Source organism: Narcine bancroftii, chromosome 1 (genome assembly GCF_036971445.1).
Source record: "Narcine bancroftii isolate sNarBan1 chromosome 1, sNarBan1.hap1, whole genome shotgun sequence".
Lineage (NCBI taxonomy): Eukaryota > Metazoa > Chordata > Chondrichthyes > Torpediniformes > Narcinidae > Narcine > Narcine bancroftii.
In genome coordinates this window covers 421453437-421477650 of record NC_091469.1, presented here as the reverse complement: position 1 = coordinate 421477650, position 24214 = coordinate 421453437, and the positions used below count along the sequence as shown (strand labels likewise).

Below are 24214 nucleotides of genomic sequence, written 5' to 3'. Positions count from 1 at the left end.
CTTGGTAACCGAAGATAACAAATATATATCTAATTGTTGTGACTGGCAGTGAGAGCCTCTGTAATGTTTCTAATCTAAAGCATGCGCATTTTATCACTTTATTTTTAAAAAATATTTTTATATTGCAGCTGGTCCACAACAGTCACTCTTTCTCCCCGGGCTTCAGTACACGTGTCCGTTTATGTTTAGAAGCTGCCTTCTTCCTTGGATTAAAAAAAAACACGTTCGCTTATCTATGTCCAAACGTTCACCTTGACATCTCAGTTAATCTCTAGAGACACGCTCTATATGAATTATATAGAAGATACATGAAACTTCATATGTGTGTGTGTGTCTCGCTGTTTATGTGCGTGCGCGCGCGCGCGCGCGCGCGTGTGTGTGTGTGTGTGTATGTGTCTGCCTGCCTGTCTGTCTGTCTGTCTGCCTGTGTCTGTGTTGGTGTGTCTATGTCAAGTGAACGTTGAGTATTAAAATTCCAGTTACTTTTTAAAGTTGAAACTCGACGTCCCAATTAGTTTTGAAAAGTTGTCTGGCCCGTCAGAGTTGTACTAAAGTGTCTCTCACAAACTCGAACTTGAGTTTTTTTTTTACCTCTGCATTCTGGCCTGGCCGATTTCATCGTAGAAGCTAGGAAGATGGAAAGCCTCTTTGTAAAATCAGTCTAATCTCAGAGCAATGGATTCGTAGTGTAATATTGAAGACGGTCCCTGTTTAACTTCTTTTCCTTCATCCTCCTGTTTTGAAACCAAATTTTAACTTGCCGGTCGGTTAGGTTGAGCATCCTGGAAAGTTGTAGGCGCTTCTCCTTGTTGATGTAGACACTGAAAAAAAATTCTCTCTCGAGCTCCCTGATCTGGTACTTGGTATAGGGGCATCTTTTTTTACGTGTACGCTGGCCACCTGTAACAGGTAAAGAATGCATTAAAACATTGATAGTTGCAAGTGATGGTAAATAAGGGGAGCCAGTATTTTAGTGTACTTTGCTGTGAACAGGAAAGAAAAACATCTACGCTGTTCTTATTTTACCCCACTATATTTTCCACCAATGCTCGAGATACACAATAATTTGCTGAAGAATAAAAACGCATTGTAACATGTTTTATGAGCCTTGGAACAAAAGATGGCTGCCTCGATTATAAGAATGGTTGTGGAACTTCTTAAATTGAATTTGCAATGTACCCTTTCCAAAGATATACTTGAAATTACCAAAGAACGTTCCGTGTCCAAAGACAAGCTTCATTCTTCGAAAGGTAAATAATTTTGAAAGAGGAAACGCTCGAGTATGGGAACATTAAAGACAGAAAATAAACAGAATGCAAGATGTCTCACTTTATCTAGCGTGCTCAATCTAAAATAAATCGAGGCATGGGATAGCCAAAGCAGTATTTTTAAGATGCTGGGAAACAGGAATTAGTTTCCTTAGGGAGGGGGTTTAGTTGTGTCGATATTCCACGTTGTAAAAGTCAAAACAAGAATCTCCAGAAGTAATACTGTAGCGTTAAAGCTTTGCTTATCGCATGCCCAGCTATAAAATGCGATTATTAATTATGGCACCCGGTCCTGAAATAAGTTTTTTTTATGATGAAAAGCTCTGAACTAAAGGTATTGCAGTATTTATGTTGCTGTTAAAAATGTCATTTTGCCCTGTTATGTTTTAAAGCGGTTAGTCGTGGAACTAAATACAACCAATAAATAGAGTTTTTGTGTCAACACGTGTTTTATAGAATTTTTTGAGCTGTGTGAATATGCGCATAGATCACAGTGGCCAAAAGTCTAGTTTTTATGAATGAACACCTAATCATTTAAATGATCAGATTTTTAATCCAAATTTCACTTTTTTGAGGTGCAAGTTGAGGTATTTTAATCCAGGGATTGGCTCGTGTTATTTCACGGCCAATTTCAGAGCGGAACACGTGATCCTGTCATTTATATAAAAAAAAGTTTTGTTGGGAAATCTACAGGCCATCTATAAACCCCCTTATATGCTTATAAAACAGCACATAAAATTTTTAACAGCAGCGCGCGAGATCGCAAAACTTTCCTACATAAGTGGGCACTGATTCTACCTACTAGAGTTGCTGCTTTTTTCTTCATTGTTGCCGGAAGAAGATTCCGGGCTGCTGCTCCCGGGACTCGTCTCTTTCTCCGCCGACACCCTGGAAGTCTCCGAACTTGAAGTTGCCGCGGACGGCACTTTACCTGGACTCTTCTCCCCGCAATACTCCGACTGCTGATTCTCACTAGAACCGTAGGCAGTCTCGAAGAACTGATCAAATCCTTGCGGCAGGACTCCGTTCCTACCCACCGGATTGTAGAAGCTGGAAGACGCGTTAGAACTGGGGTGGTAAACGCTGGCGCTATTTTTCATTAACATCTCGCCCATGGTGCTGGCAGGCAGACATTCTCTGTGCATCAGCTCCTCTGCGGAATAGCAATGGGGGAGATTGCTTCTGTGATGCCACTTATTGGAAGGATCGATGGCATAGTCTCTGAAGGTAACTTCTCGCACAGGTTGAACCTGAGGGATATTAGACGAGTAAGAGTATGTCATGGGACGAGAAGCCGGTGTTTGGGGTAAAAAGGAAGGAAGGCTGGAGAAATCCGGACCCGAGACATAATAGGTACAGCTAGGCAAATAAAGATTAGAGCCACAAGAAACCCGCTCATCAAAATCCATCATCGCTTTCTTGGGGTCCCCTAGCGCAAGAATAGCTTGCATTCGCACAGCTAAACATGGTCCTTAGATGCTGCTGCCTCTTTGAAGCTGATCCGCGGAGTAAAAATTTGGAAACGTAAGCTGACGTGGAAATGTATCTCCATACATCGCAGGGACTAGCCAGTCATGTGACCAGATGCCTGGAGAAATTGACATGCATCACTTTGGATTCCCCCCTCGCACCAGGAGCGCAAAGCTCTTTACAACTGAGCTCCGCACATTTCGAAACCGGGAAAGCAAAGCTCGAATAATACTGTGAAGGTGTTCAAGCTTCACACCCGAGACGCATTTGGCACATTTACTTCATGTCGCTCCAACAAGCTGACTCGAACCAAGATTAGACATGGAAAAAAACTTATAAGGATTTCCTCAGCAAAAAAAAATCAAACACTGGTTTAAAAAAATCAACAAAGAGGAATTTTCAAATTATCACTCATGCATGCTACTGGAGAAAAACCACGGGAACAGTCGACATTTTATTGGAAAATAATCCCTTATCTTTTCTCTTGTCACACTAATGAAAGACAATGTGCAACATATTTATTTTGACAACAGAAGAATTTGTGAATGTATGAATAATAGCCAAAATCCAATAGGAGTTTTATTGAAATGGTGAGATCTTACTTTTTGAATGAATAAATGTTTTCAAAAATGTTTTCACCCCATATCTCCGCTCAACAAAAAATAATAGAAGGGAGCACGCAATCTTTTGTAGACCCCACAAAGACGTAAGGAATATATCAGATTGATGACATATTCGAACTGTACAGCATATGGCTTGTTTCTGTCTTTTTTGCGACTATATCCAAATCGATACAAGATTGAATCTACAAAAATCTGCCACGTGTTTTTTTTTTAAATTGTTAAGGTGCTTCTGAGTTGAGGACAAATGGACATGGTCACGTTCAACACTACATGCCAAACCTACGCCCTCTCAACATATTTATATAAATCAGATATCCATTTTGCTATATTTCAGGAAATGTTAGGAAAGCAGTCTAATGTTCAATAAATGTTCGCATGTCTGGCGGATTTCTTCTAAACACGCTGTTCCCGACCGAACATATCTTTAAAAAGTATTGGATGAAACAGGCGTGAACATAACAGAATAAAAATCTATTTGACATTGGCCTTGGGCAGATTGCTCTATATGTCCACAAAATATCAACAAAAGTTACCTGAATAAGGTACAGACATATTAGTGTGCTTCAGTTAACATAAATAATTGTTTTACTTTGGAGAGGGAAAGATTAATTTTTAAAAATCCAGCAAAAGGGCATTTTTAGATATATTACCACCATCTAACAAACTATAGTTCAAATGCACACCAAGTGTTTGAGAGTCGTGCAATGAATTCTGCTGCGGTTGAAAATAATGGAACCACAGATAAGACTTGAAGTTAAACTTTACTTTAAGAATTTGTCGCATATTATCTTATTTCAGTTCCAAAAACAATTGCGCTGTGCCAAAACAAACAGGGTTCCTGGGGATAAGAATCTTTGCCACAAACATTTGCCAGAAAGACCAAACTCTAAATTAAGTTCCGCATACCAAAAGTGTCTTTACAAGCAACCGTGTTGTTCGTAAGAAAATAATTTATTTTTGTTTTAAAAATTGTCTCGTTATGTTAAGACCACAGCAATGAGATGAAAAGCCTACAAAATACTCGAAATATTTTTTTTTCTCTGGCTCGCGCAACAGAACTCGTAGCTCGTTATATAAAAAAATAAAACCATCTTATATAACGAGTAATGTTAGATTCCGAAAATAATGAGAATATTAAATGCATTTTCAAAGCCATAATTTATAGTATTTGCAATACTCGGTACAAACATTATTTGTGGATTTCAACTATTGGTCAATCGGCTTATCTCTGCAGTAGACTATAGAATATATTTGCATTTTATTTATGTAATATTTTTTAAAAAATTATATGCACAGAATAGAATTAAAATAATACGCCTTGTTGGGAAATCTAACAGTTTTAAATTAAGATCCAACTTAATTCATTCTCAGTTTTTTTTAAAATAAAACGACTCGCATTGGGGTATATTTAGTATCTATAATCAAAACTACATAAGTAAAATCACGAGTTTTAAATAAAATGAAGAGATGTCTAGTCGGATAATGTTACTGCACAAACCGGCAAATTTGGATACTGCTTTTCATAAAAATAATTAAATATAATATGCCTACGAGAACTGAAAGCGGTTTCGCCTGACCTGAAGTTTTAATAGCAGTTTTGACAACCAGCACTTGCAGATGGCCGCATAGACATTGTAGCTGACCAAGGGTTAGCTAAAGACGCCACCTACATGGAATCCCTGACATTCAAGCTAACGTGAGCAATCAGGCGTTCCCCAAAGCGACAAGGAGGCGCACGATCTTTGTCCGATAAAAACTGGACTGAACTTTGAAGGAGTAAGCTTTGTTTTACCACCAGTGGATCAAAAATGTAACTTTTTGTTTCAAACGAAATAATAGGAAGTTGCGTCAAAGAATTGCTGTGTGCTTTAACGCAATCTGTAAGATAAACAAAAAAATAAATTGCAGCTATTTAATAATCCTCCAAGTTTAAAAAAGTGGAACCTGGCGATTTTTTTCCGGTTATTATAAAAACCGAAAATGAGTTAAGATGCAGTCACTGCGCCATTTTCTAGCCATTTGTATTTCTCAGATATCATACATCCTCTGTAGTAAGTATCACCCTTTCTTATATCTGATGTTCAATTATGGATTCAGGATCAAAGTGGGGTTTTTTTTAGAGATAGAGTCGCTTTCAATAGTATAGAGATACAATGCTGAACGAGATGGTTCCAAAAATATTCCTACCTTATTGATCTTTTATTAGACGCAAACTGCGGCCATTTAGTTGATATTTGATGTGAACGAAATCTAACGTTAAGGCTGAAGTTTAAGGAGATCAGTGAATTATTGCGGCGCAAGCTATTTTCCTCCAGGAGTCCAACTCCGTGGGAGAGCTGAGACCCGGATGAAGCTGAATTTCATCACACAAAGGTGTACCTCGAAGCTTTGTTGAAGATTTTGTTAGAAGCGAAATCAGATTGAAACTTTTCGTCTTGCAGTTTTTTTGGGGGGGGGGGGGTGGAGGAGGAGGAGGAGGGGGGGGGGGGGGAGGTGCGGGAGAGAGAGAATCGCTTGTACCAAAAATAAGAAGGGAGTTAGAAAGACTAAGTTCTCATCTGAGTTTGGATAGGGTTTTGCGCACAACCGACTTAACATTGAACTTCAACTTTGAAAAATGCTGCTCAAGCGAAATGAATATGTTTCTCAAAAACAAGATTTATATCACGCGAAGTTAAATTTTACGAACATATCAAATTTTAATCTATTCGTCGCCTTGGTAAAATACATAAATATTTGAATCATGACCTGCCGCCACTTGTAATGCAGATTGGGCCATCATTGGAGATGACTCCAATATGTATTGAAATACGTTTTGTCTTGTCTGCATTCTGTGGTCGCGCTGTCCATGGGGTAAAAGCTGAAAATTGTGTTGCACCTAACGCACATATATTGTCATATTAAACCGAACGAATACCGAGTGAAAGCGGTCAGGGATATTATTCTCTGCAAGATTTTACAGGGGGTTGTATTTTTCATTTTTCCATGAATTACATTGAACCTTAATTATCGTTGGCAAAGTATGTCTTAACGGCATCTAACAGCAAAGCACTTTGCAACATTACGCCAAAACTAATTTTCTAACGTGTAATGGTTCAACTCACTTCTGCAGTATCTTCTCTTACCCCTAGAAGTAAATTAAAAAGAGCATCTTCATGCATTAAGATAAATAGACATTTCTGTTACATAATATCAAATGTTAAGCTGGAATCCATCGAATACAGTAAATGTTGTCCTTTAAAGAAATTTCTCCATTTAATTTAATAGCTATCTTTTCTTATTCGGTCATTTTGGAATTAGTACAACAAACTGTGAGACTTGTTAAAAAAAAATCGGTGCAATATTATTCTACATTTTCACCCGATGTGAAATTAAATCAAATAAAACAAAATTCCTTCTTAGTGATTGGGGGTAGTGAGGCCTATGTCTTCACTTTTTAGACCAAGTATGCTACAAATCTCAAAATCTAAAATGAAAATTACTGGCTTCAGAGGAGTGCGCTGCTTTTGAACGAAAATCCCTTGTTTCTTTTTGTGCCCGGTTGTTTCGTCCTCTCCTTCAATGGCACTGACAGTGTCAGGGACAAGACAACGGTAATCGGCGGCCATTTTTATGCCTAATGTCTCCGAAATTTTGTACAAAGTTTAAATAAATCCTTGAAGAGACTCACAGCTTAATGTAAGAATACATCGCATTGATTTTAAAAAAATCTTACAAAATGTAAAACAGGTCGACAGTTAACAGAGGGCGTCTCCCAAGCGGATTATTGGACTTGAATTTGAAAAACAAAATGCCAGTGGCATCGCTTTGTTTTACTTTATTTCTCTTTATCCTGCTCTAAGGTTCTCAAAATGACTTTGGAATACAATGCACATTGAATATTGTGACCCGTATTTCAGTAAAATTAAAACGTTCCATTTATTCTGCTCATATACTTTACAGTGCTCTACGAAAGCCAGTGAAGCATGGTAATGCACCTACATTTAGTAAAATTTGGCAAAGAAACCAACTCACATACAGTATTCCAAGTTACAAATGAATCTTATGCATTTTAACCGTTTGCAAGAAAGTTTAACGTATGTTCCAAAATGAAACACTCATGTTACGAAAGGTTTTTGTGTTTCTCTATTATTTGCATTCGGAACATACCTCTTCTAATAAATACTAAAGATCTAGTATTCGATTTCGAACCCGCATATTTTCCCCAGCAAAATTATAGAAACACGATAACACGTTTTACTATGAAAAATCTCATTTGAAGTTCTCTCAATAGATCTGAAAGCATGTTGTGCCTAAATAGTAACTCCAACTTTTTTTTTCCAATAAATCTCATAACCTAGTCCTCAAAGATGTCAAATTGTCCAGTAATGCAGCAAAAAAAAAAGCTACGAGCACCACGGCAAGATAAGTGGATCATTAATTAATATTGAGACTTCTCTTTCGTACAATTGGTCCTAGCATTTATAAAATGAGCATTTTATTTAAAAATGCACAAAAATGTTTCGCTTCTGAGCATTTTTAGTCGATTAGATGCGAATTTATTTTGAACTAATTCATCGTCGTTTTGCAAGAAACGTATTAGAAATTTTCCAAGTTCATGAGAGATTTCTATCGTTGGATCGTGGTTTAAAAAGTTGAAGTTACTATTTAGACACAACATGCTTTCAGATCTATTGTTACAACTTCAAATGCGATATTCATAAAGTATTAAGATATTAGGTTTGAGTCATATTATTAATGGTTCAGTGATAATTATTGAGCTTATTTTTTCAAGGAATCACAAAAAAAATTGGTGCTCCATGCAAATTAGCCCAATTAAAATTGCAATTTATTCGGGAAGACAGTCATCCACGTGTACTGAAATAACTATAAGGTAGAGCACATTTCATCCGAACTGCCGGATTTGAACTTGAAAGATCCTTACTTTGAACTTGGCGAGAAATCGCAGATCGGAATTTCAGAACGTCTTTCGCCTCCACGTGGCTGAAAATCTGTAACTATTCTTTTCATTTTGCGACTGAATTCTTTCTTCCATCTTTCTAATCCCCGGACTTTCAATAAAAATAGCCAATACTTATATTGCGCAGAATGGTTTCAAAATATTTCCCGTCACCCCATCTTAACTCAGATCCCGGCTGGCATACTGAGAGGCGACAATCTCCTAATTACACCTAATCTTTGGTGCATATTCGAAGTCGTGATGCAATTATCTCCCAGATGAACATTCAGAACCCAGGCACGTCCTGTATGTGCTCACAAACGTGCAAGATGGCAAAATGTCTCAATCATTTAAAATGAAAGAATATATAAAACATTAAATGTCAACATCAGGACAGACCCGTGAATGCGTGCGTCAAGGACGGTCTGAACAGTTATTTCATGAAAACCAAAGCGGGGGGATTGCAACTGCAATCATTCTGATGCTTTATTGATGGGTTGTGTAATTTACTTTGGACGGCTGTTCTGATTATGGTTAAATACATTTACTTTTTCTCAGTTGCAGAAAATAATCAGTTTTGAGCTCAGTGGGCAAAGTTCAAACCAGGATGTGCTGCGTCGGTTTTTGAAGAATATTTGTTTACGCAACTGCGATCGAAGTTACTGTTGAAACGTTTATTGTATCCATTTACACCAGTCTATCTGTCCCATTTGGAGATGGAAGTGACCATTTTATTACTAAATTATGAACTATTTAAAACAAATCACGTTAGCAAAGAAGTGAGAGTCTTTTGAATTCTGAATATAAATGTATAAATAACATGACACAATCATAAATATAGATGGACAATTGTTCCAAGTTAATTGGAGAGAGAAATCTTTCCATTTTCAATACTTTGACAAAATATTAAAGAATACAGCTGGATAGCTGCTTGTAAGACAATGTCAATAATTATGATTTTAAAACCATTCAACAATTCATAAACTCTTCCCGAAATTAGATTTTTACATAATTAAAAAAAACCTCCTTTTGTGCCATGGGGGCGTTACTTTAATTAAGGCGTGTATTTGGAGTTCAAATGAATAATATTTGGATTGAATCCAAACTTTCAATTATAAAATAAAATCTAAGTGATCATGCAAAATATTTGGGTCTGCGAATTTATCTCATATAATGTAATATACTGGCATAATCACACGTGTGGTCACCAAAATGTCGATATAAATACATGCCACTTTAAGTCAAAATTTGAGAAGAGTGCTGTGAAAAAAATGCATAATTACCTCTGAAATGTTCTTTTCCATAGAATACGAATGTTGCCATAATATTCCCAAATTATATTTGAAAATTGTACAAATGCTACAATTTGGTAATTCAAGAACGGTCGCAATACACCCGAAATATCATTTGACGTTATTTGCCAAACATATTTCACTCATCACTAGTTTAAATTTTACACGTATGTACAGCATATATTTTATGTTAATCTATAAAAGTGTTTGCTTGTTGATACACATATAATTAAAATGCAGATCATTTTTTTCCGACGACTATGCAATAGCCTATAACCACAAACTAAAAAGTCTGGGATTGTATAAATAATTTATGTATTAGGTAATATTTTATTTTTATATTTTATTTTACTTTCGATTTTGTACGTTTTATTAGATATTTAACTTACTTGATATTGCGATGGCATGGCGTTTCCAATCTGTTCCATTATCCAATCTCTATTGTCAACAATGTCAATTTCAGTTTATGCTGTTTTGCACCATAGGTATGTTTTATTGTGAAACAGAGTAAATCAGCGAATGAATTTCCTATGATATTGAAACAATTTTGATACAATTGAAATAAAAAGTTAAAACACAGGGACTCTGATTTTTCATTTAGGCCAATTTCATTTTTGAACTTGAATGGCTCAATGGCGTTTAAGTACCGTTTGTATCATTAATCGAATAATTTGAAGTCAATTTGATGTTATTTTCAAGTAAGTAAGTTGAGCGTACAGTGAATTCAAATAGGTATTCTATATTGAATATTTGCTTGAAGTAATTAAATTAAACGTTAAACTTACATTTCAATCATTCATATTATTAATAACATTAGGTTTGGATGCACTTAATCGCTTGATGGCAAGTTGTACTTGGCAGTAAACGCAAAATCTGTTTTGCAGTATGTATATAAAAATCATACACGTATGTGCTTCCTGCAGTGAAGACTGTATGCCCTCAGAAATGGTAATGAGGTTTCAACCAAGTGAAGAGAAGAAACAATTCAAATAAACCATTCTAGCAAGACAAATAAGCAGTTTGAATATATAATCGTCACACGTGGAAACAAGCGAAATGAATTCCGAAACCATGTCTTAGTTCGGCTTTAGTTTTCGAAAATGGTTTATAATGTAATTATAGAATGAATGGCGTTGTTATAATTATAGATGATACAACGTGTAAATTAATTTAAAATGTAATTTAAATGTCAGTTCAGATTGATATGCTTCGTGCATTCCATTCATATGAATCGTTTTTGAAGGACATTCCAAATGAACGTACGTGAACTTTTCCCTAATATAAATGTATTGCAAATCCTTAAATCCTTAAATGCTTTCTCTTTCCCAGTAAATTAACTTATTCGCTCGTGGTTTCCGTAAAATGTAGATGCATTTACTCTAAATGAAGACCTGCAGTTCAAGCTAACTCGTTGGCCACAAAGGCATTTAAGAACCTAAGGATAAATGAATTTTGGTAAATCCGTTCTATATTATATATCCTCTCCCGCTTCTCCGCGGCTATCACAGAGATAACATTGACTCTTTGTTAATTTTGCTTAACTGTCATACTTGCACTTGCAATAAATGAGTAGCAAGAAATTTGCGAGACAAATCTGCATGCTCCATTCATTGCTTAAGGGCGTCGCAGCACTTTTACCTCTTCTGTTTGAGTTACTTAAGACTCAAACAAAACGCATTAACGCACTGCTTTAATTAATTTTGAGACCCTGATAATTGTTGGTTAAACCAATAAATGTTATTGTTTTCCCTGTTGTTCCTCCTTACTAATAAAATGTTATTTCCTTCAGTACCCCTTAATCAGAAAATTCGCAATATTTTTACATAAAATGTATCCAGCACAGAACAATATAATAATTAGACATGCCTTGATCGGAGGCAATGTGGGTGGTTTCAAGTGTTTTTCCACAAATGCTCGGTTGGATTTTACAATACTATGCGCTGATTGGTTCAACTACGTCATGTGATTAATGCAGAATTTGATAATTCTACGACATTTCGACAAATCAGCTTACATGGTGAAAAACTGCAATCCTCCAACTATTGTTTCAGGTGTTTTAGGTAAAGGTACCAGTGAAAATACGAGTAGTTTAAGGTTGACCATCAGACGTCTAACATCAATTGGATGTAAATATAACAAAACATTGATTACTTAATGAAACCTCTTGACCCCTCAATTAATAATGTCAAGGAATCACTTTCTGTAATATCCACGATAAAATAGTGAATTCGTCGTATGATTGAGAAAATACATGTAGTTCTGTATTTCAAAATTTAAAAATTGCGTGTAATTAAGAGTTGAAATGCACAACAGGTTGCATTTTTAAAAAATGTCGACTACCCTCAGCAAGAGGCAGATTGTACAACATCACACACAATTAACTGTGATTTTATTTAAAGTATAGGTCGATTGTAGGTTTTAAAAATCTCAAATCCTTGCATAAAATTTTTGCATTATGGAAAACTAAGCAATGCCTTTAGTTTTGCAAGAAGGGAAATTCCGCAAATACTTTGAACTCTTACGCCCCAAGGAATTAGTTAAGGTAAATGGTGGAAGCATGATTAAATAAAGATAAACACTGATGGTAGCTAATTTAAAGATGCGTAACAAATCCTTTTTTTTTCATAAATACAATTATGATATATTTTACTTGATCGGTTTGCTGACACTTTCTTCAGTACACTTATGTCTAAATTAAAATTAAAATTTAAAAAAGAAAAATAGAGATTAAAATGTAATTGCAGGCTAAATTTAAATGCAAAACATGCAGCTATGTCTATATATTAATATCTCTATGGATTCTAAATTTCATCCCTTGTGATGCCAGTAAACTACTAAAGCTTGTGGAGGATAGATAATTTATATAGTCATCAAAATGCAAATATTTTAAATAATTTCCGGGAAAAAAATCCACAATTTGAACAATACATAAATATTCTTTAGATCCACCGACCTGATTCCAGTTCATCCTCTACACGATTATTATTAACACAATCATGTCTGCTTGCTTGTGTGTTCATAAGCCCATATAAATGAATGTCCGGAGGTATAACAGTAGATGGCGTACTTGCCCTACATATGCGCTTCATGACTATTCATGAGCTGTTAATCGTCAAGGTCAAAGACTATCTGTTTTCGTCAAGGTCAAGGTTTAACCCCCTCCACCCTCCCCCATCGTTCTGTCTCCATGTACAAAGCAAAGACAGGGCATGCATTTTTATTCGGAATATGGAAACACTTGATTATTGATCGGAAATTTACAGCATATTTTAATAAAAAAGTTAATGATTCCATGTATATTTTAAAATCTCAAATCGAAATCTTTATCCGGCGGTGAACGTTTCCCTATTTAAAAAAAGGCGGAGAGTATTTACTGATAGCTTTTAGCTTAGCAAATTCCTTGGTTATTTCTCAGAATGAAAGCATGGATTCCACGTATTCTGAACAACTTGCTTCACAACAGGAAGAAATCTAATTAGCCCACTTTTTTTCCCTTTTGTTTTGTTTTGAAGTTCTGCTAGTTTCATGTTTCTTAACAAAAAAATATACGACGCTGTACTTTATGAAGACTTTTTTATTCGGTGAAATAATTTGTTTTAATGCAAGTAATTCAGTAGATGATAAAAAGACAATAGGCTATACAGATTAAAAGCCGCATAATAATAATGCAATACAATCTTAGTTCCATGATTATCATTCGTGATTTACCGTTGCAATTATAATTGGTTTATATATACCAAGCAAAAGGGGAGCATGCAAATATAACAATGCAGTATTTTTTAAAAAAAATACAATTGCACGCAAATATTGTCTTCTTTAGGAAGGAAGCAGTGCGCTTTAAGACTGCATGGAGAATAATGCCATATGAGTTGTATGATATAAAACTGGCAGACAAAAGGCTTCATGTTTAGTTATTTGCACGGGAAGGTGCATTCCACGTTTTTAATTATTTTTATTTCCGCTCTATTTCTAGAGACAGATAATCTGCAAAGTAGCACCTAGATTAGACGAATGTACATTATAATTTTTGAATTGTACACATTCATGTCCCCATATACATTGGTATTTAAAATATATCCTTCCTTCTACCTGTACATTTATATCTTAGAGAAAGCGCAACCCTTCCAAAGAAAACAGTGCGGAAACATACTTGTCTTTATACAACTCACGATATATCCCATAGCTTACCTGAGGGAAAAATAGCATGCACTCTCGTAGCTTTTTAATTAACTAGAACCCTTTCAGCAAGTTTTCTTTAGGTGCTTTGATGGGATTTATGCGAAGGAACTGCAGGGAACAAAGTTTAGCGATGATCCTTTTTGAGCTCGACAATGTTTGCTACATTTGAAAATAGCAACCCTCTGAATTCTTGAATATGGTGTGGATTTTTTGCCAATGGTTTAAGGAAGACATTTGTACCACGTCTCTCTTAGATTTTTAAAAAAAATTGTGTTTTGTGGGGTGTTTTAAGAAAAGTAATGTGCAGGCAGAAAGAAAAAAAAACTGGCATCAAGAAACTGAGATGTATCTTTTTCTCCAGGCTGAGATCAGATATGTTTTACAAATTTGAAAATAAGTCCAAATGTTTCTGAAGTTGTCGCACTAGCTGTTGCTTTTCTGTTTGGTGAGGACTTTTTTTTCTTTGACTCGTCTGTTTTGAAACCAAATAGTGACTTGTCTTTCAGAGAGATTTGTTGATGCCGATATCCTCCTTCGCTTGTCCTTGGTGATGAATTTATTGGTAGCATATTCCCGCTCAAGTTCTTTCAACTGCACCTTGGTATACGGCACCCTTTTCTTTCTTCCACGCCGAAAAGAACTCGCATCCGAAGGATGGGAAACGACGTCTGTGGAGAAAAAATACACACCTTTATTTTCCATGGCAGTTCAATACTCGTCACCAAACAAACAAAAAATCAAAAACAGAGAATATTGCAACTTGTTGCAATAACAACTTGGAGATGTTATTGGGATTGCAGTTCATGAAATAAATCTCATATTTTCAAATTTAATTTAATGCTTGTGAATGTTGAAGGGATTCTGAAAAATTCGTGCAAAAAATATTTCGAACGTACACTATAACTTTAAAGTGCATTGTAATGTAGGGACACTTGAACATTATTTGTCAATTATAATTACATTTCTATATTTTTCAGATACCCATATGAATTTGCACGAAAGACAGAATGTTTCTACTCCCCCCCCCCGCCCCCCCCCCCCCACCAACCTTTCATTTGACTTGTTTCGATTATGGAGAGTCATTTAGTTTCATCTATATTTACCTGGCAGACTTGACTTCCAGAGGTGTGTGGCTGGAGGTTGTTCTTTTGAACAGCAGACTTGACCGTTCCACCCATTGGTAATTGCCCAGGGCTGGTAACTCTCCATTGGCAACAATGTTTCGTGTCGTGGTTCTCCCGGAGCGCTGATGGTGGGGACCACAGGTACGTCCAAATAGCTGGGCATTGGTTGGTATGGCCCCGGGTAGCCTTGGTAGAAAGCAAACTCCTTAGCTCGTGTGGTGAATTCCTCGCCGGCGGACGTGTCCATGTATTTGTCGGCTGGGTAGCCAGACAAGGTGGAGGGCTGCGCACAGGACTTAATACTGCTATGGTGGCTCATTCGGCAGGGATAGTAACTGCTCCCAAAGTATCCATAAGGAAGAGAAGCACTCGAGGAAGTTTGTGCAGCAGGACAAGGACTGCACTGTTTGACAGGTTCAACAATGCTAGAAGCTGGTACTTCACTCGATGCGTAGGCAGAACTGGGGGCTAAGGATGCTGGATGGGCCATCAAATTCCTGCATTGGTTTGCTGTGAAGTTCCCTCCTGAAAATCCATCCATGTTTTTATTAATTTCATCCAAATTATTGTCGTAGACGAACATCACCGTGTCGATCCAGCGGGGATGTAGTATCACTGACGCTGTCATATCACGTCCAACATTGAGACTAGTGGCCGGTTTAAAAGCCCCCAAGACTGAAAAGAGATACTGAATCTCTCAGACTTAGCAGCATTGACGCGCCAGTGTCGCTAAAGCTTGCTTCCTGATTGGCTGCGAGTTGTCCACGTGATATGCAAAGTAGATGATAAACATCTGAAGAATAAAAAGGTAGATGTTCCATAAGACGAATAAAGTGAACGTTTGGGTATTTACGTGAACAAGTAATTGGAATAAAATATATACAGGTCTATCAAAAATTTGAATTGTACCCGTGCACAAAATAAACGATTGTATGGGAATTATAGAGGTGGGTTACATCTACATTTCTGGCCATCAAGAGTAAAACCAATATTTTGCACATACACAAAAGCGCTCAAAGTTAAATCTACTGATTTTGCGTCTAACAAAATAAATTATTCATATTTTATTGGTTTTGCGACGTAAAATATTTTACATTCCTGTTATCTGTGCATGTGCTTGATTATCATGCCAAGAGTTTGCTTTACCTTTTGATTATTTTACGGTTCATCCTTGTTATCAGATGCATCTCCTATCATTTTTTTCCCCCATCCAGCTGTCGACTGAACAAAGCTTGGAGTTAGGCTTGGTTATCTCCATACCTCACCACAAACAAATAAAATCAAGGTTTGGAGAAATAGGTAGTTGCAGTAATGTTATGATAAAAAGGAAACATCTGTACGACCTTTATATTGCTTCATGACATAACTCGTTAAAACAAATAGTAATAATATTACAAAATAGTTCTGGAGTGGATATTTGAGAAAAGTGATAATTGTTTGGAAAATAACTAATCTGTTCGCTCTCTATGTATTATTTATAAATAAAATAAAGACCAAAGCAGTGTATGTTGAAATAAAGTCATTTTTCGATATTTGAACTCATCCTATAGGATAATAGTTACAATTTACAATCGCATTGAAAAAAAATAAGACGTTTACTTCTAACAATAATGGTGACAGTCTGGCCAATTTAAACACGTATTAATATCAGAGGAGATTTATAAGACTGGTCAGAATATTGACATATCCTTTTCTTGCTAATAGCTATCCGTGTTCTAATAGTTTGAGCACAAATATTATCTTTCTTTCTTCTCGCACTCATGTAATCGGCTCGAAGTAACTGGCCACAAAATGTGCATTCACTGAAAAAGAAGTGTATTCACGTTACTGTACTTCACAGTGAAATATCATATTATATATTTTATGGGTAACTGGCACATTTAAGTACACTGAAACGCGATAGAATTGTGAATTATTTAATAATATCTGCCACATGGCTGAATTTACTAAAATCCATAAATATAATTTATTTTATAGCATCTAACACGTTATTAAAACTGTCATTTGATAAATAGATAGATTCTACTATATTATCGATGCATTTAGAATTAATTCGGTGAAATTTAGCGGAAAGCATGGTCATAATCCGTGACAGATATCACTTGATGAAGAGCGGCTATATATATATATATATATATATATATGTGTGGAACCAGCGTAATTTAGCATCAATGGTCGTCTCAAAGGGGGATTTTTAATTCTATCTGAGTCCCTTAATTTTACGTGGGACCTTGTGGTAAGTGGAATCAAACTCACATCGTGATAAGCGACCTCCTCGACCTTATTTCAGTAATTCGTTGGTCTTATTTCTCTCCCTGAAAACCTCATGCCTTATGTGATGCAGCTGCCCTAAAGCAATCATTTCACTATTGAAATGCTTTTTATTCCTTATAATATCTACCTTCCCCTCCCCCACGCACCCTATCTATCTCACACCCCCTTTCCTATTTTACTTTCTCTTTTTTTTATTTTCTAGCTCTTTTTTGTCACGGATTAGAAAATTGCTAGTCAATAGATAACGTTTATTTAACCTTATTTTTAAACATGGAAAATGCATGATTTGAAAACGCTGTTTCTGCTCTGATGGAAACCATTGTTAATTGAACAGAGAGGTTGTTATTCCAATTATGTTGAATATAAACACTCTCCGTCGACTTCCGTGCCACGAAATGGTCTAATTAAAAATAGTCTCTCCACGATTTTTATAATTTTCTGCATTAAATGTCCTTTCGGTAGGCAAAACGTGCAACGTTTTCCAGTGATTCATTGCCCAAAATAGATTGAGATGAATTAAAAAAATACAACGCTGAGGTGAAATATAGGCAAGCTACATAGCGATTTTCTCAGTTTATCTTGTGTGCTTATTCTTTCGAATCCTTGACCAGTTCACTCGGTGAGCGCTCGTTTAATTTATACTCCAGTGATGATTATGTGATAAAATTGCTGGTACACTGACTGACAAAGATTCGCTTCCTCCCATAATTGTTTGACGGTCGATCTCGGAGCATTAGCATTTAATATTGTTGTGCATCTTGATTTTTTTCCTCCATCTATTATACGCAAATGTCCTTGGTAGACTTTGTTCTGAGCATGCATTTTTTTTTGAAAGAGCATACCTTATTCTTTAATTATTCCAAATTCATCCTTAATAATGCCGTATCTACTGATCTTAGCTAAGCTAAGACCAGTTACATTTAATTCTATAGGATTTGTTCCATTTTAGTATCCATTTTGCAGATCAAGGGGTGAAATTCGAAAAGGCTGCGTTACTTTGGAATATATTTTAACCTTAATTTATTTAAACAACAGTTTTGTCCGGCGACCTTTTTAAATCGAACGCTATTTAATCAACAGAAGACTGCTCCTCCCCCAAAAATACACGTTGAATAGAACCAAACATTAGTCTGCACACGTGAGTGCAGGTTGGACCTCCAGCGCCTTCCGCTTTGGAAGAGTGTTATGCTAGGGGATTGGTGTGATCTAAATACAACCCGCAGTATATTTAAGTAGGAACATTACATACAATGCAACAAAATGGCAGAAACCAAATGGATTGCTCTTTTACATACGGGTTAGACACGGCTAAAGGCCAAGGTCAAGTTGAAAGTTGCAGTCTAGCCAATGTGAGTGCTGTCATTCACGCGTTGACGACCATGTCTGAATTCTTATAATGGCAAGCCGTGAGAATTTACTTTTTCATTGCCGTTTTGTTTGTTTTCTTTTGTTTTCACTCACAACCTTCTAAATGAAAAAAAATCAACTGACCACACCGTCTTCATTTTCAGTCTGTTTCTGCATGGTTGGCAAAGGATGTGAAATGGATGCAGTCGCTTTGAGACACATTGCAAATTATAGCGCATTACATCCGGTTTAAATGCAATGTTTACGAAACCTCTTGATTTGAACTGAGTGCACTAAAGACACATCAATGCTACTTTGAAAGGTAGGGCTTTTTGAATACGATTAACTATTATGATGCGCACTTTGCCAAATATTCAGGGCAATATGTGGTGCCAGGAGGTATCTCCAACACGATTTTAAACTATTTTTGGAACCTTATATCACCAATGAAAACCTTACAGTCTGACAAAGTACAACAACTACATGCCTCAGAGGCAATTGTGTCGAAGAGGTATAAGTGCCAAGGAGGTAACTGTGAACCTATCTGGAAATGCTTGAAAATCGTTGTTGAGTTATTTTCAGAACAGTGCAAATAACAATGTATTTTATAATATTTATTGCCTGCTCGTTCTACTTTCAGGGATGTTGCGGTGTGTCCATCATAAACACTCTATTTCATTATTTACTATGCTTTATCAGCTCAGTTCTTTTTCCTTGGCCATTTCAGGATGATGTTGTGAATAATATCGCTTAATTGCACATGATGTTTGATTGAATACGAACCGATCGCCTGTAACCAAATTGTGAGAATGTGCTGGACATTGGTAAATGAATCAATGCCGTCAAAACACGTCAAAACTCTTTTCTAATAAGGCGACTCCTTTTGTTCAATCATCTTGCGAAATCAATCATGAATCAATCCAGGATGCCTATTTTAATTCGATTTTGAAAAATCTTAATGAGATCTCCAAATTGATCCAGACAAATATTTTTGACCACTTATCTATCATAATTCTTTGAAACAATAGGGCTTCAATAGTATTTGTTGAACATAAATATTCACCCTCAAATAACATGGAACGGACACACTGATAGGATAACTGATGGAACTCGATTTTCCTATATTTTAAACCATCATCCCAGAGCAGGACACAATTAAATATATTTCTACGGTGTCATAAAATATGTTCTGTGAGTTGTGTCTTCTCCACATTTCATTTACTTCAAAACTTCTCGAGCCACTTTCAGAAAAATTGGCATGTATTCTCATAATTATAACTTTTTTTTAGCAACACAGCCAAGTAAATGTCTTTAAGGGGGAAATAATGCTTGCTTCCTCTGGAATAGTATTTAAAATATAATCTTAATACACATTCTATATTTTTATTTTCTTCTACTTTTATTAATAATATGTTCACTAATGACATTAGACAATTTAATAATCACTACCTTTTGTTATTACTAAAAAAGGTCAAACGATCAAAAAGGTCTTAACCATCAAAAATCTTTATTTTGTTCTTCAAATATGCATGTATTACATATGATAAAAATTATTTATCTGCTTTTACCTAATGGATTTTCCTAAATCAATTAAATGGGCACAGTTTCAAAAATATTTGTCTTATGAATCATATAATACATATATGCAAATATTTAAATCAGAATGTCCTATCAAGCATTTTGTTTATTTTTCTGAAGCATTTTTGAAATATTATGCTGTAGCTTGACTGAGATCAATCAAAATGACTTGTCTGTTTTGGTGGTGATAAACTGTTCAATTTATAATACTATAACATTTCTATCAACAAATAATATATAATACAGCTGGAGTGTGGCTTTCATCATTTAAGGCATATAGATAGCAAGAACCGACAAATGTAGTTTCCAAATAGCATCTATGGAATTAATGGCATTATTGAACTTTAGTACATAGTTTACTAGATTCTTCATGCACTTAGGAGGTCATTATATACTTGCCATGGTATTGCCTTAATTGCACCTTAGTGTGTACTTGTAACCATTTGAAATGAGCGAACATTTGAAATTAAAGAAAAGGTAAATCAATTTCTTCACAACGACTCATGAAACTATTGGCATATCAGTTGTGTTAATCCAAGGAACTTCGATATTTAATCAAAAGATTTATTGTGTAAAAATGCACAACAACGTTTCTGCAAATGAGTTCTAACAACTGAAATGTGTACGTTAAAAAGTTGATATACACAATTAGAAAAACAACTGTGCACAACTCTGTCCTAGTTGAAATGTGTAGATTATGTAAATAGTTTTAATCAGTACATAACTACAGAAATCAAAATTATTCAAAACGATCTATGAACATTTTCTGCTTTAAACAATGCAAATTTCCCTTTTTGGACATTCTTTGGACACATTCCTCAAAGGTACATACATAAAAGGACAATTTCAGTGCAATGGTTCTGCTTCACAATTGTATTATTAGTTGTAGATAATTGGAGGCCAACGAACTTTTCTTCTTTCTGACGCCGACACAAAATTTGGTCTCATTTGTTGAAGCCCGTTATCGAGTATTTTATCTTTCACCTTATTCTCGATTTATTCGCCTAAACCCTAGCCTCCATCTCTCTGTTATCGCCTCCATTCTCCACTGACCCCACCCCCCAACCCCTCGCCCAAACATACTGAGACACAGAAACGCACATGAACCCTCGAGACCATCAATTTTGCACCAGTTAATCTGTTGTTCTATTTCAGGCGTCAGGAAGCAGGTTTCCTCGAAAGCACCGACGGATATTTCAGTCTGGGATTTGACATTATGAATTCCTTCCTTCTACCTATGCTGAGCTCTTGGGTGGGCAGGCAGGGTGAATGATTGCTCCGAGCTCTGAATAAATAAGACCTAAATATTCGATTCAACGACTTCCATTATTGTATTTATTATCAATTATATCATAGTTTATCTAAACAATTCTCATCACCAATTAAATGTATGCATTATGTTTTATAAATTATGTAACTCCAAGGGACAAAATGTATACATGTACTATTAATATACAAACAACCCTTGTATTACTTATGCAAATTGTGCTTTGTTGTACCTCATCTCGATCTTAAATTTCTGCAAACAACTATTAGCTGAAACTCTTTCTGTGGTTCAAACCACTACTACCTCTTCAAATCTACATAACGGACTCAAGGAAAGCGATTCCCAGATTACAAATAGTTAAAAATGCACATCTTTTAAATTTACATGACCCAGTAGAGTTAAATGTACATAACTAACAAAAACATGAAAACATTATTTTTGCGATGTTAATATACTGACGCTCACAGTATATTAAATCAAAATTTCATACGCTTATAAAGTATAACGCTAAACAAAACACTAAGTGTACTTCGGTATCAGGAATGATCAGATTCTGGGAAGTGAACTTATTTTCACAGGCCTAATAAGACTCATATCATTCATCTGGCATCGTTGCATTCGCACTGTTTTTGTCACACTCTGTAAGTGGTTGACTATATGGCCTCTTAACTTTTATTGCTATCGGCGTTTCTTAAACACCATCTTGATAAGATAGAACTCAGTGCTGTTTCCTGGGCTTAGAATTATTCACTCTAATTTCTTTACATTTTCATCGTTAATATTTCATTGCGGTCAGTTATGCGTATTTCTGACGGCAAAACCAAGAAAATATATTTTCATACAGATGTTTCCTCGATTACTTTTTTATTTTCTTACAGTGAAGGTACTTTTATTCAGGTGCACGTTCCACCTCAATACATAATTAATCCTTCGAGAATCGTCGCGTTGGGCGATTATGCGCGGTGCTTATCAACAGGCATCGGCAAACTGTATTCTTAATCGAATCATTCTTTACAATCAGTTTATCCTTGATTGTAGAATTGGGTGATGGCAAAATATATTTGGATGGACTATCTACTCGGCGACGGAGTTCGGCCATTTGTATAACTATATCGGAACTATCATCTGCACATCCTCGTTCTTAATCGCCTCTGAACAACTTCATGGAGGTTGATTCTTTTCTGTGATCAAGGTGGAGTGGAAGGAAGATCGTTTATTTCTCTCTCTCTCGACTGTAAAAAAAGCTATTTCATGAATAGCAAGAAGCATTTCGTCACTTTCCCAATAAATTGTTTAAAGTCGATGTCATCGTAAAATGATAATCTCTCACTATGGTCCTGTTACTATCGCTTTCAGACTGGACCCATTGTTTTAGTCAAATCGTGAACCCCAAAGGTAGAGACGATCAACAAACACGGCGATGTCTGACCGAGATCCTCTTCATCGAGGCAACCTGAAACTGAAACATTCAGAAAACATGTAAATGAAATCTCTCTCGCCGAAATATTATTTACTACTTGCACCACACAGTACAGATTTTTTTCAAAAAAGGTAGTTAAAATGTGGTGTCCTATTTGATAATATTTAGAGGAAAGTTTGGGTTGCTATGATTCGTTAACTATTTAAAGTTTTAAAGCTATCGAATAGATGGTAAATTGTTTTAGTTCAAGTAAACTTCTGCACATATTTCTGCAAAACGATGCACTGATAATTTTATTTAAATTCATTTTGGTAAATCAACGCCCTTCTAACCTAGTCTGAAAATAGTTAATCTAACAACGTTCTAAAATTGATTATACAGTAAATTGTTCCCATTTGCAAACTCGTTCCCTTTTCAATACCATCACACCGATAGGGAAGGTAAATTATGAATTATTCTCCGCAGAAGGAGTGATGACAACGAGTTAGTCTCAGTTCTGTTCATCGGCATATGCCTTTATCTGACAAGTGAGATTAGGACGTCGCGGGAATTCTATGGCTCCATGGATCGCCTGTCTGACCTTCCAAGTTCAGCCCAGTTTCAGGTCAGTCAAGGCGCTCCCGGGAATTATTACAATTCACAACCATTCTGATGTGGAGAGGAGAACGGACGTCTTCACTCAGAAACTCGACCATAACCAGAGAGAATTACTCCAAACCCTGGAAAAAAGGGGTAAATAAAAATAATTATTGATATTCTGAGAAATTATAAAGCACAGCACAGATTTCTGAGCCAGATCATTCCGGCAATGGCTTTGTAGTAACACAACTTTGCCACTAGATGTCTGCAAAGTTAATAGAAGGCTTTCCATAATATTACCGTATTCTTTCCTGAATTAGGAGTTTCGTCTCCATCGCTGTAATTGGCATCGCCTATGCCCAGTTGAACAGTACCTAAGAACGCAGAACCCAATTTTTTAAAAAAAAACCTTACTGCACAAAGTAATCATTTTTAAAACAGGACGTACCACAGATTATACAGATGCATCATTATATTGCAATGACTTTGTTGAAATCGAAACCTGTAAACTGGTTTCCAGTAAATTTCAGTCTTTTCGGATCAATAGCAACGAAGGAGCCAGATGCAAAATATGAACCATCATTGAAATCCAAAAGGCATTGATCTTAGCGCAGTTTACACCAACTTGGGGAAGGCTGTCTGTGTTGAAATTGAGGATATGAAATATGGTTGGACAAATGGGCCTGCTCCAGCTAATTTAGCAGAAGGACATGGGAGGTTTGAGATTTATTGGTCATTACATCTGGCAGTGCACCTAGGCGTTCTTCAAAGTCACCTAAATTAGGCTTTTGAGCAAATATTTAATCTCTAAGCAATAAAATGCTTAGTATGGAGCACGTGAAGTGTCCTTGGTG

The 24214-nt window shown here is 36.0% G+C and overlaps 2 protein-coding genes across 2 annotated transcripts; both read right to left on the bottom strand.

Annotated features, from left to right (window-relative positions):
- Positions 1-667: 667 nt before the first annotated feature.
- LOC138753382 (homeobox protein Hox-A11-like) lies at positions 668-2719 on the bottom strand. Its single transcript, XM_069916309.1, has 2 exons — positions 2071-2719; positions 668-900 (listed from the first exon to the last, which is right to left on the bottom strand). Exons 1-2 carry the CDS (start codon positions 2717-2719, stop codon positions 668-670), a joined length of 882 nt encoding a protein of 293 aa, XP_069772410.1.
- An 11475-nt stretch (positions 2720-14194) lies between these two features.
- LOC138753378 (homeobox protein Hox-A13-like) lies at positions 14195-15523 on the bottom strand. Its single transcript, XM_069916298.1, has 2 exons — positions 14875-15523; positions 14195-14439 (listed from the first exon to the last, which is right to left on the bottom strand). The coding sequence occupies exons 1-2, from the start codon at positions 15521-15523 to the stop codon at positions 14195-14197; spliced, it is 894 nt and encodes a 297-aa protein (XP_069772399.1).
- Between the last annotated feature and the right edge of the window lie 8691 nt (positions 15524-24214).

What these genes read in the sequence shown, in the direction of transcription:
- LOC138753382 (XM_069916309.1), bottom strand. Translation starts at nt 2,719, where the DNA reads ATGCAAGCTATTCTTGCGCTAGGGGACCCCAAGAAAGCGATGATGGAT. An exon ending in AGAAAAAAGCAGCAACTCTA is followed by an intron (nt 901 to 2,070) that starts GTAGGTAGAATC and finishes TACCTGTTACAG; the next exon opens with GTGGCCAGCGTACACGTAAA.
- LOC138753378 (XM_069916298.1), bottom strand. Translation starts at nt 15,523, where the DNA reads ATGACAGCGTCAGTGATACTACATCCCCGCTGGATCGACACGGTGATG. An exon ending in CTGGAAGTCAAGTCTGCCAG is followed by an intron (nt 14,440 to 14,874) that starts GTAAATATAGAT and finishes TTTTCTCCACAG; the next exon opens with ACGTCGTTTCCCATCCTTCG.